Consider the following 12,165-nt stretch of genomic DNA (forward strand, 5'->3'; position numbering starts at 1 on the left):
GTAAGCTTCCACAATCGTAACTTGCAGGTATTCTTGCTGGCTGCAGAGGAGTAAGGAGCTTTTAAGGTGCGCATGTAAGGTAAGTATAAGGGTGTCGGGCAACGCCCTTTCTAGAGACACTGTCGCTTTGCCCTGCATTGAAAAGGTGACAGTACCACTTTAATCTTTTGATTACTGTATTTATCGGCGTATAACACGCACTTTTTTCCCCTTAAAATAAGGGGGAAATCGTGGGTGCGCGTTATACGCCGATCCGCGCTGTCTGAGCGCCACCGCCAACATATACCAAGCGCAGCACACTCGGGTACACTAGGCTAAGCTCGGCCACGCTCGCGGTCACGCCCTGTCCCGCCTCCTAGCCTTTATGTCAGAGGAGCCGAGCGTGGCCGAGCCTAGAAGAGTGTACCCGAGTGTACTGCGCTCGGTATATGTCGGCGGCGGCTCTCAGAAACAGCGGGGGAGAAGCGGGGAGGACACCACCAAGGCCGCAGATGGACGCCGGACCGGACAAGGCCGCCGGGCAAGACACCGACGAGGGGGCATTCAAACTGTAAGTATTTCTTTTTTTCCTTAAAATTCCCTTCTAGGTTTGGGGTGCGCGCTATACGCCGGTGCGCGCTTTACCCCGATAAATACGGTAACTATGAATGGGAAAGTTCACCTTTGTTGTGAAAAGTTTCCACTTGGACAAGCAGTTAGGCACAAGACAGTTAATTCAATTATACATTTTATTATAAATATAAAGAATTCATTGATTTGCTAGGCGTTCACATCTTTTCAAAATGTAATACATGACCACACGTTTTGCAAGTCTTTTTATACATATCCTCTTCAATATGTTCCTCTGGACCATACTCATGTTGGTGACCGGTAGTGTTTTTTTTCCACAAGCTACTGCGAACAGCACGACGCAATTCTAGGGCACAAAAAATAAATTGTGTATAATGTACTTATACAGCCACAATAGGCAAAAAAAATTAAAAATGCAGTCTGAAGGAGCTTCCACTTCTTTTAAGCATCAGTAGAACATTGCTCTCTTTTACACTGAGATTTTGCCTAAGGCAGAACCTGAATTAGGACAGCTGAACAGCCTACATAGCATCATTTCTTACCTTGACAGATAAAAGTTCCAGCTTTCTGGTTATTAAAAGCCGTGCGAGAATAAGTAAAGTTAGCAAGCTCTGGACAACTTAAATTAGAAGTCTTGGATAAACCTAACTAATCCTAAAAATGCTTCCTCCCCCTCCTAACACCTATGCTGATTAACCTGTGTAACAAAGATCTGTACAGTGCCTTGCAAAAGTATTCGGCCCCCTTGAACTTTGCGACCTTTTGCCACATTTCAGGCTTCAAACATAAAGATATAAAACTGTAATTTTTTTGAAGAATCAACAAGTGGGACACAATCACAAAATGGAACGAAATTTATTGCATATTTCAAACTTTTTTAACAAATAAAAAACTGAAAAATTGGGCGTGCAAAATTATTCAGCCCCTTTACTTTCAGTGCAGCAAACTCTCTCCAGAAGTTCAGTGAGGATCTCTGAATGATCCAATGTTGACCTAAATGACTAATGATGATAAATAGAATCCACCTGTGTGTAATCAAGTCTCTGTATAAATGCACCTGCACTGTGATTGTCTCAGAGGTTCGTTTAAAGCGCAGAGAGCATCATGAAGAACAAGGAACACACCAGGCAGGTCCGAGATACTGTTGTGGAGAAGTTTAAAGCCGGATTTGGATACAAAAAGATTTCCCAAGCTCTGGTCAGATAAAACCAAAATCAAACTTTTTGGCAACAATGCAAAACTTTATGTTTGGCGTAAAAGCAACACAGCTCATCACCCTGAACACACCATCCCCACTGTCAAACATGGTGGTGGCAGCTAGGGTTGTCCCGATACCGATACTAGTATCGGTATCGGGACCGATACCGAGTATTTGCACTAGTACTTGTAGTCGCGCAAATGCTCCCGATGCCTGATAGAATACCTTTTTTTTTTTCCCCGAGTGCGGGTGGAGAGGGGGTGGAGTGCGGGTGGAGAGGGGGCGGAGAGCGGAGCAGAGCAGTCCTCGTATGGGGGAGTGGAGAGCTGCTGCCGCCTTAGACAAAGCAAAGTCAATCCCCCCCCCTCTGCTGCCGACATCTAGTTACTATGCGCTGTCGGAACACAACAGCTGTCATTTGCATTTGAATAGCTGTGTGTTTCCCTGCCGCGCCGTCATGTATAGCCCCTCCCCCTTGCCCGGGCACTTTGATACGACGGGTGACCTGTCTATCAAAGTTTCTGGGCAAGGGGGAGGGGCTATACATGACAGCGCGGCGGGGAAACACACAGCTATTCAAATGCAAATGACAGCTGTTGTGTTCCCCCAGCGCATAGTAACTAGATGTCGGCAGCGGCGGGGGGAGGGATTGACTTGGCTTTGTCTTAGGGGACACAAGGCTGCATTAGGGACATGGCTGAATTTAGGGACACAAGGCTGCATTAGGGACATGGCTGAATTTAGGGACACAAGGCTGCATTAGGGACATGGCTGAATTTAGGGACACAAGGCTGCATTAGGGACATGGCTGAATTTAGGGACCCAAGGATGCATTAGGGACATGGCTGAATTTAGAGACACAAGGCTGCATTAGGGACATGGCTGAATTTAGGGACATGGCTGAATTAAGGGACATGGCTGAATTTAGGGACATGGCTGAATTAAGGGACATGGCTGAATTAAGGGACATGGCTGAATTAAGGGACAAGGCTGCATTTGGGGACACGTGGCTGCATTTAAAAAAAAAGTATTGGTATTCGGTATCGGCGAGTACATGAAAAAAACTATCGGTACTTGTACTCGGTCATAAAAAAGTGGTATCGGGACAACCCTAGTGGCAGCATCATGGTTTGGGCCTGCTTTTCTTCAGCAGGGACAGGGAAGATGGTTAAAATTGATGGGAAGATGGATGGAGCCAAATACAGGACCATTCTGGAAGAAAACCTGATGGAGTCTGCAAAAGACATGAGACTGGGACGGAGATTTGTCTTCCAACAAGACAATGATCCAAAACAAAGCAAAATCTACAATGGAATGGTTCACAAATAAACATATCCAGGTGTTAGAATGGCCAAGTCAAAGTCCAGACCTGAATCCAATCGAGAATCTGTGGAAAGAACTGAAAACTGCTGTTCACAAATGCTCTCCATCCAACCTCACTGAGCTCGAGCTGGAAGGAGGAATGGGCAAAAATGTCAGTCTCTCGATGTGCAAAACTGATAGAGACATACCCCAAGCGACTTACAGCTGTAATCGCAGCAAAAGGTGGCGCTACAAAGTATTAACTTAAGGGGGCTGAATAATTTTGCACGCCCAATTTTTCTGTTTTTTTATTGTTAAAAAAGTTTGAAATATCCAATAAATTTTGTTCCACTGCATGATTGTGTCCCACTTGTTGTTGATTCTTCAAAAAAAATTACAGTTTTATATCTTTATGTTTGAAGCCTGAAATGTGGCAAAAGGTCGCAAAGTTCAAGGGGGCCGAATACTTTCGCAAGGCACTGTATATTTACCTACAGTCAGGTCCATAAATATTGGAACATCTACACAATTCTAATCGTTTTGGCTCTATACACCACCACAATGGATTTGAAATGAAATAAACAATTTGTGCTTTAACCACTTTGTTACCGGGCCTATTTTGGCACTTTTCTCCTTTATGTAAAAATCACAATTTTTTTGCTAGAAAATTAATCAGAACCCCCAAACATTATATATTTTTTTTTAGCAGACACTCTAGGGAATAAAATGGCGGTCATTGCAACTTTTTTTCTCGCACGGTATTTGCGCAATAATTTTTCAAAAGCCTTTTTTTAGGGAAAAAAACTGTTTCATGAATTAAAAAATAACAAAACAGTAAAGTTAGCCTAATTTTTTTGTATAATGTGAAAGACGATGTTACGCCGAGTAAATAGATACCTAACATGTCACGCTTTAAAATTGCGCACACTCATGGAATGGCGCCAAACTTCGGTACTTAAAAATCTCCATAGGCGACGCTTTAAATTTTTTTACAGGTTACTATTTTTGAGTTACAGAGGAGGTCTAGTGCTAGAATTGTTGCACACGCTCTAGTGCACGCGATGATACCTCACATGTGGGGTTTGATCTGTGTTTACATATGTGGGCGGGACTTGCATGCACGTTCGCTTCTGCACGCGAACGACCGGGACAGGGGCGTTTTACTTTTTTTTTTTTTTTTTTTACTTCATTTTTTTATTTTTACACTTTTTTTTAAAATTTTTTTTTTTTTATCACTTTTATTCCTATTACAAGGAATGTAAACATCCCTTGTAATACGAATCACTGTCACAGGTCCTCTTTATGGAGAGATGTGGGGTCAATAAGACCCCACATCTCTGCTACAGGCTTACAAGCATGAAATCGGTGAAAAAAAAATCACTGATTACATGCCGACAGCCGCGATAGCGGCTTTGTTTACTTCCGGGTACCGGGCGTCATAACGTCGCGCCCGGTCCTCCGACGGCCATAGAGATGACTGTGACCGTCTGGTCACCAGTCATCTCTATGCTTCACCAACGAGCGCCAGCCGATTCGCTCTCCGGGCCCCCAATGGCACGGGAGAGCCCGGAGAAGCACCGGATGGCGGCGGGAGGGTGGGGAACGCCGCTTTGATCGTTCTTCTGGTGCACAGAATCGTCGGCTGAAGACGGCTATATCTGAATGATGCCTGCAGCTGCACGTTCCAGGACGTCCTACGGGTCTGAAGTGGTTAAATGCAGACTTTCAGCTTTAATTTGAGGGTATTTACATCCAAATCAGGGGAACGGTTTTTAAGGGACCAAAAGTAATGGGACAGATTAACAATCATAAATCAAACTTTCACTTTTTAATACTTGGTTGAAAAGCCTGAAGTCTAGAATGCATAGACATCACCAGACGCTGGGGTTCATCCCTGGTGATGCTCTGCCAGGTCTCTACTGCAACTGTCTTCAGTTTCTGCTTGCTCTTGGGGCATTTTCCCTTCTGTTTTGTCTTCAGCAAGTGAAATGCACACTCAATCGGATTCAGGTCAGGTGATAGAGTTGGCCATTGCATAACATTCCACTTCTTTCCCTTAAAAAAACTCTTTGGTTGCTTTCGCAGTATGCTTCGGGTCATTGTCAATCTGCACTGTGAAGCGCCGTCCAATGAGTTCTGAAGCATTTGGCTGAATATGAGCAGATAATAATATTGCCCGAAACACTTCAGAATTCATCCTGCTGCTTTTGTCAGCAGTCACATCATCAATAAATACAAGAAAACCAGTTCCATTGGCAGCCATACATGCCCACGCCATGACACTACCACCACCATGCTTCACCGATGAGGTGGTATGCTTTGGATCATGAGCAGTTCCTTTCCTTCTCCATACTCTTCTCTTCCCATCACTGTGGTACAAGTTGATCTTGGTCTCATCTGTCCATAGGATGTTGTTCCAGAACTGTGAAGGCTTTTTTAGATGTTGTTTGGCAAACTCTAATCTGGCCTTCTGGTTTTTGAGGCTCACCAACAGTTTAAATCTTGTGGTGAACCCTCTGTATTCACTCTGGTGAAGTATTCTCTTGATTGTTGACTTTGACACACATCCTACCTCCTGGAGAGTGTTCTTGATCTGGCTAACTGTTGTGAAGGGTGTTTTCTTCACCAAGGAAAGAATTATTCGGTCATCCACCACGGTTGTTTTCTGTGGTCTTCCGGGTCTTTTGGTGTTGCTAAACTCACTGATGCATTCTTTCTTTTTAAGGATGTTCCAAACAGTTGATTTGGCCACACCTAATGTTTTTGCAGCCTAATGATGGCTTGCTTCACTGATGGTGACAGCTCTTTGGATCTCATATTGAGAGTTGACAGCAACAGAACAAATGTAAATAGCACGCTTGAAATTAACTCTGGACCTTTTATCTGCTCCTTGTAAATGGGATAATGAGGGAATAACACACACCTGGCCATGGAACAGCTGAGCAGCCAATTGTCCCATTACTTTTGGTCCCTTATAAAGTGGGAGGCACATATACAAACTGTTGTAATTCCTACACCGTTCACCTGATTTGGATGTAAATACCCTCAAATTAAAGCTGAAAGTCTGCAGTTAAAGCACATCTTGTTCCTTTCATTTCAAATCCATTGTGGTGGTGTATAGAGCCAAAAAGATTAGAATTGTGTCAATGTCCCAATATTTATGGACCTGACTGTATTTTCAGGCCCTTCCAGTCTGGGCCTGTGATCTGGCTCCCCTGTGTCAGCCAGTGGCGCCTGCTGAGAAGAAGAGGGATCACTGATGATAGATGGGCTATAGTAAACATATGGGTAACATCAGTGCTCCCAGGCTCTCCTCTTCCCTGCAGTCGGAGCTGGCTAACACAGGGGCGATCACATGATCGGACTTCAGTGGCCTAAAAATAGGTAAATGTACAGATCTTTTTTTTTTTTTTTTTTTATTACACAGGTTAGTCAGAATAGGTGTTAGTTGGGGACGGGAGCATTTTAAGATTCATTTATCTCAGAATTATTCTTTCATTTTTTTTTTTATCGAGTGTTGTAGCCATACTTTTCTAAAGTGACTACAGACAGCCAAACTAGCCATTCACGATCACACTGAGGAACATTTGTATGCCTTTCGGTCATTCATGATGATGGAATCTTGCTTGGGAGATGAATTCTTGGGCCTGTATAAATTGTTCTAATCGTTTTGTCTCATGACAGGCTTGTATTTGCAGGGCTATGTATGAATGAGACGTAAATTGCTCTGAGGAAATTGTTACAGATCCACTGGTAACAGGTTATCTGCTTCCTAATGAACTGTTTTAAAAAATGGCCTTTAACCCGAACACATGTGATTGGAAATATGATTGTTATATGAAATTAATAGTCATTCAAATTCAGTCAATTCTAAACAAACAACTCTGCAGTAGCAGGACCTGGATGGGACATTTATGTGGGATATTTTAGAGCCCAGAAGTAAACTTGTCCTATAACTGAGATCTCTTTTCAGTGAACTGACCCTTTACCACTCTTCACCAATTCAACTCCTTATTACTGCACAGAAACATGTATGAGTTGTTTATTAAGAAGCAGCCAAGTTTGAAAAACAACGTCTGTAAACCTAACTAATACTAAGGTCTTGAACTTCTTCATATCCTCCACATGTCTGTGTACTTATTTAGATAAGTAATACTTCTATAAACAAACATTTTGTTTACCTTTAACTTTTTTGTCAAACCGCTTTTGTTTCATTTTATTCTTATTATCCAATCGAGATTCTTTAGCTTCTTCAAGAGCTTCCTCAGTGCCCCATACTTCTAAAGAACGTTTAACCATCTGAAAATAATAAGCACGTTTACTATTAAAGCAAAAGGAAAAGAAAAAAGAAAGAAAGAATTATAAAACAACAGAAACAATGACCCACAGGCCAGGATGGAAACCAATTTAGAAATGAGGCGATGCCCCGTACGTGGCGCCTGAATACGTTTTGGCTCACCCTGCTGTCGGAGGATGACAAGCTTGGTAACAGTTAGGCCCTGTACACACGAGAGGATATGCGTTGGAAACGGTCCCCCGGATCGTTTCCAGCGGACATTTCTGCTCCCGATTTTGATCTGATGGGCTGTACACACCATCAGATCAAAATCCCCACGGAAAACATAAGCAGTGACATGGCCGCGCCGCGACGATGACGCGGCGACATGCGCGACCCTGGAAGGTAAATACTTCCACGCATGCGTCGAATCACTTTGACGCATGCGAGGGATGAGGATCGCTTGGACTTATCCGGTGAGTCTGTACAGAAATTTGTATCCGCTTGAAAACCGTCGGCTGGAGAAATCTCCGCCGAAAAATGTCCGCTAGGCCGTACACACGACCGGATTTGTCTGCTGGAACTGATCCGCGGATAAATCCCAACGGACAGATCCGGTCGTGTGTACGGGGCCTTGGAGAACCTACTTTTCGGAGAATGATGGATCTGCATCCCCAGATAAAGTATGGGAAGTCTTTAAATTGCATGCACGCCTGATTCTGACCTCCTGTATTAACAGGCTGAAGGCTGACTCATCGGTTGCACTGGACGGGGCAATGCAGGATCTGTCCTCCTCTGAACAGGGATGTATGGTGAACCCCTCTCCTGCTGGGGCTGCCCAACTCAGTTTACAAACCAGGGTGGTCAATCAGCTACAGCACGAGACGGCCAGGAAAAAACTTTTCTTTGCCAGACAAAAACTGTATGAACATGGGGAGAGGGCGGGTAAACTGTTGGCCTATCTAGCACATAGTGAGGATAGACCCCCTACGGTCATTTCCCTCACTGGTCCTAACGGGGAAAAGATTATGGAACCCCAGACTGTCACTTCCAAATTTAGGGACTTCTTTTCACAACTTTATACGTCCCAGGATTCCACCACTGAAGCTCAATTAGAGGATCTACTGGCGGGAATCACCTTTCCACATCTAGATGACACCCAAATGGCTATGCTAGATGCACCTCTTACACAAGGAAATAACCACAGCGATTGCGAGCTTCGCCAGATCCAAGGCCCCGGGTTCAGATGGGTTACCCATAGAATTTTACGCCCAATACAGCAAGATACTTGCCCCCAAGTTATTGTCCCTCTTCAATCATTTATTTAACAACTTCACCTTACCCCCATCGATGGGCGAGGCGGTCATTATCCTTATACCTAAACCGGGCAAGGACCCAGGCCTCCTGGAATCTTATAGACCCATATGACTCCTTCAGGTAGACATAAAGATCCTGGCTAAAGTACTTGCCCTACGCCTTAACCAAGTGATTCTAACCCTGATCCACACTGACCAAGCTGGATTTATACCGGGGCATAACACCTCCTTCAACCTCAGAAAACGGTATATTAACTTACAGACGACACGCTGACGTTGGGTCCCGGGTGGTGGTGGCTTTGGACACCGCCAAGGCCTTTGACTCGTTGGAGTGGCAGTATCTTTGGGGATGCCTCCGCAGCTTTGGTTTTGGACCTAACTTTATCAAGTGGGTTCAATTATTATATCTGACACCCAGGGGTAGGGTGGTGGCCAACGGGAGGGCCTCCCAGACATTTAACTTATCCAGTGGCACAAGGCAGGGCTTTCCACTGTCTCTGCTCCTCTACGCCCTGGTGGCGGAGCCCCTTGCAATCTCCATCAGAGAGGACCCCGAGATCCAGGGTCTTTGCCTTGGTTCCCTGACTGAAAGAATTAGCTTATACGCAGATGACACGCTACTATACCTGGCCGACTCTACCACATCTCTCCAGAAGGCATTAAATACGATTGAACACTTTGGTCAGTTCTCTGGCCTTAAAATTAATTGGGAGAAATCCCAAATATTGCCTATGGATAGTTTCCCCTCCCCCGAGCTACAGGCGCAGTTACCACTCCAGCGAGTGAACACTATTAAATACCTTGGAGTATTGGTGAATAGAACACCAGCTGACTATATATCCCTGAATATAGAACCCCATTTCGATCTCATCAAGTCTAAAACCCAAATATGGGCGAGATTGCCGCCCGGTGTGTGGGGCCGCATTAATATTGTTAAAATTATATTACTTCCTAAAATATTGTATATACTCTGGCACACACCCGTATATTTACCCTTGAAATTTTTCAAGTTAATGGAGGCCATACTCAAGACATTTATTTGGGGTACCAACAGACACAAGCTGGCCTGGAGAGTCCTTAAGAACCCCACTGATCTAGGTGGAACAGCCCTCCCTGACTTAAATCTTTACTACCTCGCTTCCCAACTGTCTCAACTATACCACATAGATAAAATCGACAGACTCAGATTTCTCACGCTTCTCTGTCCACGGTGGGCACAACTAACCGCTGATCCGCTTACTGCAATCGCGGTGGGACATAGTGGGAACAACTCCAATGGAGACCGTGGGTCCCTATTGTATCAATATAGGCGCGTATGGGACATTTCCACTAAAACGTTGACGATCCCTAAGCACAATGACTATACCCCTTTATGGCACAATAGACTACTCTCAGAGTTCCTCTTGATCCCTGACACAGAGATATGGTGCGAACATGGAATATATTATTTGCACCACATAATTTCCGATGGTACACTTAAAAACTTTGAGGACCTCCAAAATGAGTTCCTGCTGCCTAATTGTATGCTTTTTAGATTCTTCCAAGTGCGTCACACAGCCCAAGCTCAGTTCCCCCGGCCTTTGCCACAGCCCACACCCAATGTCTTAATGGCAGTGGTTAAGGGTGTGGACCCACGAAAACTAATCTCTGATTTTTATGTCATGCTCCTCACCCCATCATCTACCACACTAGCTTACAGCCTTAAACCAAGATGGCAAAGAGAGGTGGGCCCGATAGAGGACGAGGAGTGGAGTGAAGCACTTGACGCATGCAAGACTGTATCCCCCAAGCTCTCTGATAGGCTGACCCAGATATACGTGGTGCACTGGGCATATCTCACCCCCCTAAGAATCGCCCGCTTTCGACAACAGTCTTCTACCTCGTGCACAATTTGCAATCAAGCGACAGGCACATTATTCACTACTATTCATCTACTTTGGGTGTCCAGGTCCTTCAGGGTCTGTGGAAGCAGATTGTGGACTTCCTCCATAATGACATGGGATCCCCATTGACCCTGGACCCCAAACAATGCTTACTGGGGATATTCCCCGATTCTGAAATAGACAAATTCACCAAAACATTTTTGCATGAAACATTGTTTTCTGCTAGAAAAATTATAGCCAGTGGATGAGACCCACTCCCCCCAGCTTCAACGACTGGAAACTAGATATAAACAACACTCTTCCCTACAAAAAAATCATATATATTAACAGAGGTTGTCCAGATAAGTACAACAAAATCTGAGATAGATGGCTTGAGTCCACAGACACATGCACTGAGGGTCCGTAAACCTATAAATCCTTCTAGCGTACAATCCCATGAATAGCGTAGACATAAGGTTTTCCACTCATTTACAGTTACTGAGTCCATTGTTCGATCTGAAAAAGCTTTTTGATCTACTGTGTCTATATGTGTATAAGCCATATTTCTTTGTTTTATGCATTTCTCCAGTATTGCCTTGTAACTTGCAGAACTATGTTCCAAATGTAAATTGTTCAATAAAAAAAAAAAAACGAAATCAGGCGATGATTTCTCTTTCTGTTTTCACTTATCTTGCACACACACCTGAGTGAAGCACATCGATCATCCAGAGTGAGGCAAGCTGTGCTAGGACACTGTGGAATATACTTTCAGTGGTAGCCAGAGTCCAGAGTGAGAGGTGTTGGGACGCTGAGCCATGAGCTGTCGGATCCATCCATCCATCTTGGAGGTCGGGAGACACACAAAGGATGTGGCCAGGCATTTTCTTACCTCATGCGTTAGATGATCTCTTATAATTTAAAGATCATTGGAAATTTGTAAGAGGCCAATTAAATCATTTGGATTGATATACATTATTATCACTGAGAACGATGGATAGCATATCCAGTTGGTGGAATACTAATGGAATAATTTTTAAAAAACATGGACACTAGTTTATTGAACTCTTTATTTATCACTAGTTGATACACTGGCCCGGATTCAGATAGATATACGACGGTGTATCTCCTGACGGTCGGATCTATGCGGCTGATTCATAGAATCAGGTTTCGCATAGATCTCCCTAAGATCCAACAGGTGTAAGTGACTTACACCGTCGGATCTTAGGCTGCAATCTCCCGCTGGCCGCTAGGTGGCGTTTAGTTTTTTGTACGCGACGAATATGCAAATGAGGAGTTCCGCCGATTCAGAAACGAACCCCCGCCCGTCGCTTTTTTTTATGTCGCTTGCGTTCGGCTTTTTCCAGCGTATAGTTACCCCTGCTATGTGAGGGGTATCCTATGATAAGTATGGCCATCGTTCCCGCGCCGAGTTTTGAATTTTTACGTCGTTTGCGTAAGTCGATTCAGAATACGGCCGGACGCAAGTTACGCTCACGCCGAAACCAATGACGTCCTAGCGACGTCATTTGGAGCAATGCACGCTGGGAAAAATCGTGGACAGCGCATGCGCTGTTGGATCGGCGCGGGGACGCGCCTGATTTAAATTGTAGACGCCCCCCTAGCCGCGGAATTTGAATTCCC

At 44.4% G+C, this 12,165-nt stretch overlaps 1 protein-coding gene across 4 annotated transcripts in view; it reads right to left on the reverse strand.

Moving 5' to 3' along the window:
* Positions 1-714: 714 nt before the first annotated feature.
* The window catches only part of XPA (XPA, DNA damage recognition and repair factor), a 33,247-nt gene continuing 21,796 nt past the window's right edge, over positions 715-12,165 (reverse strand). For all 4 annotated transcript variants that reach the window (XM_040361100.1, XM_040361093.1, XM_040361115.1 and 1 more), the window contains 2 exons: positions 7,252-7,369; positions 715-916 (listed from right to left, as the gene is read on the reverse strand). In XM_040361100.1, coding sequence (XP_040217034.1) covers positions 768-916; positions 7,252-7,369 — 267 coding nt within the window. In that variant the 3' untranslated portion in view covers positions 715-767. The remainder of the gene's footprint in view (positions 917-7,251; positions 7,370-12,165) is intronic.

Source organism: Rana temporaria, chromosome 1 (assembly GCF_905171775.1).
Source record: "Rana temporaria chromosome 1, aRanTem1.1, whole genome shotgun sequence".
Lineage (NCBI taxonomy): Eukaryota > Metazoa > Chordata > Amphibia > Anura > Ranidae > Rana > Rana temporaria.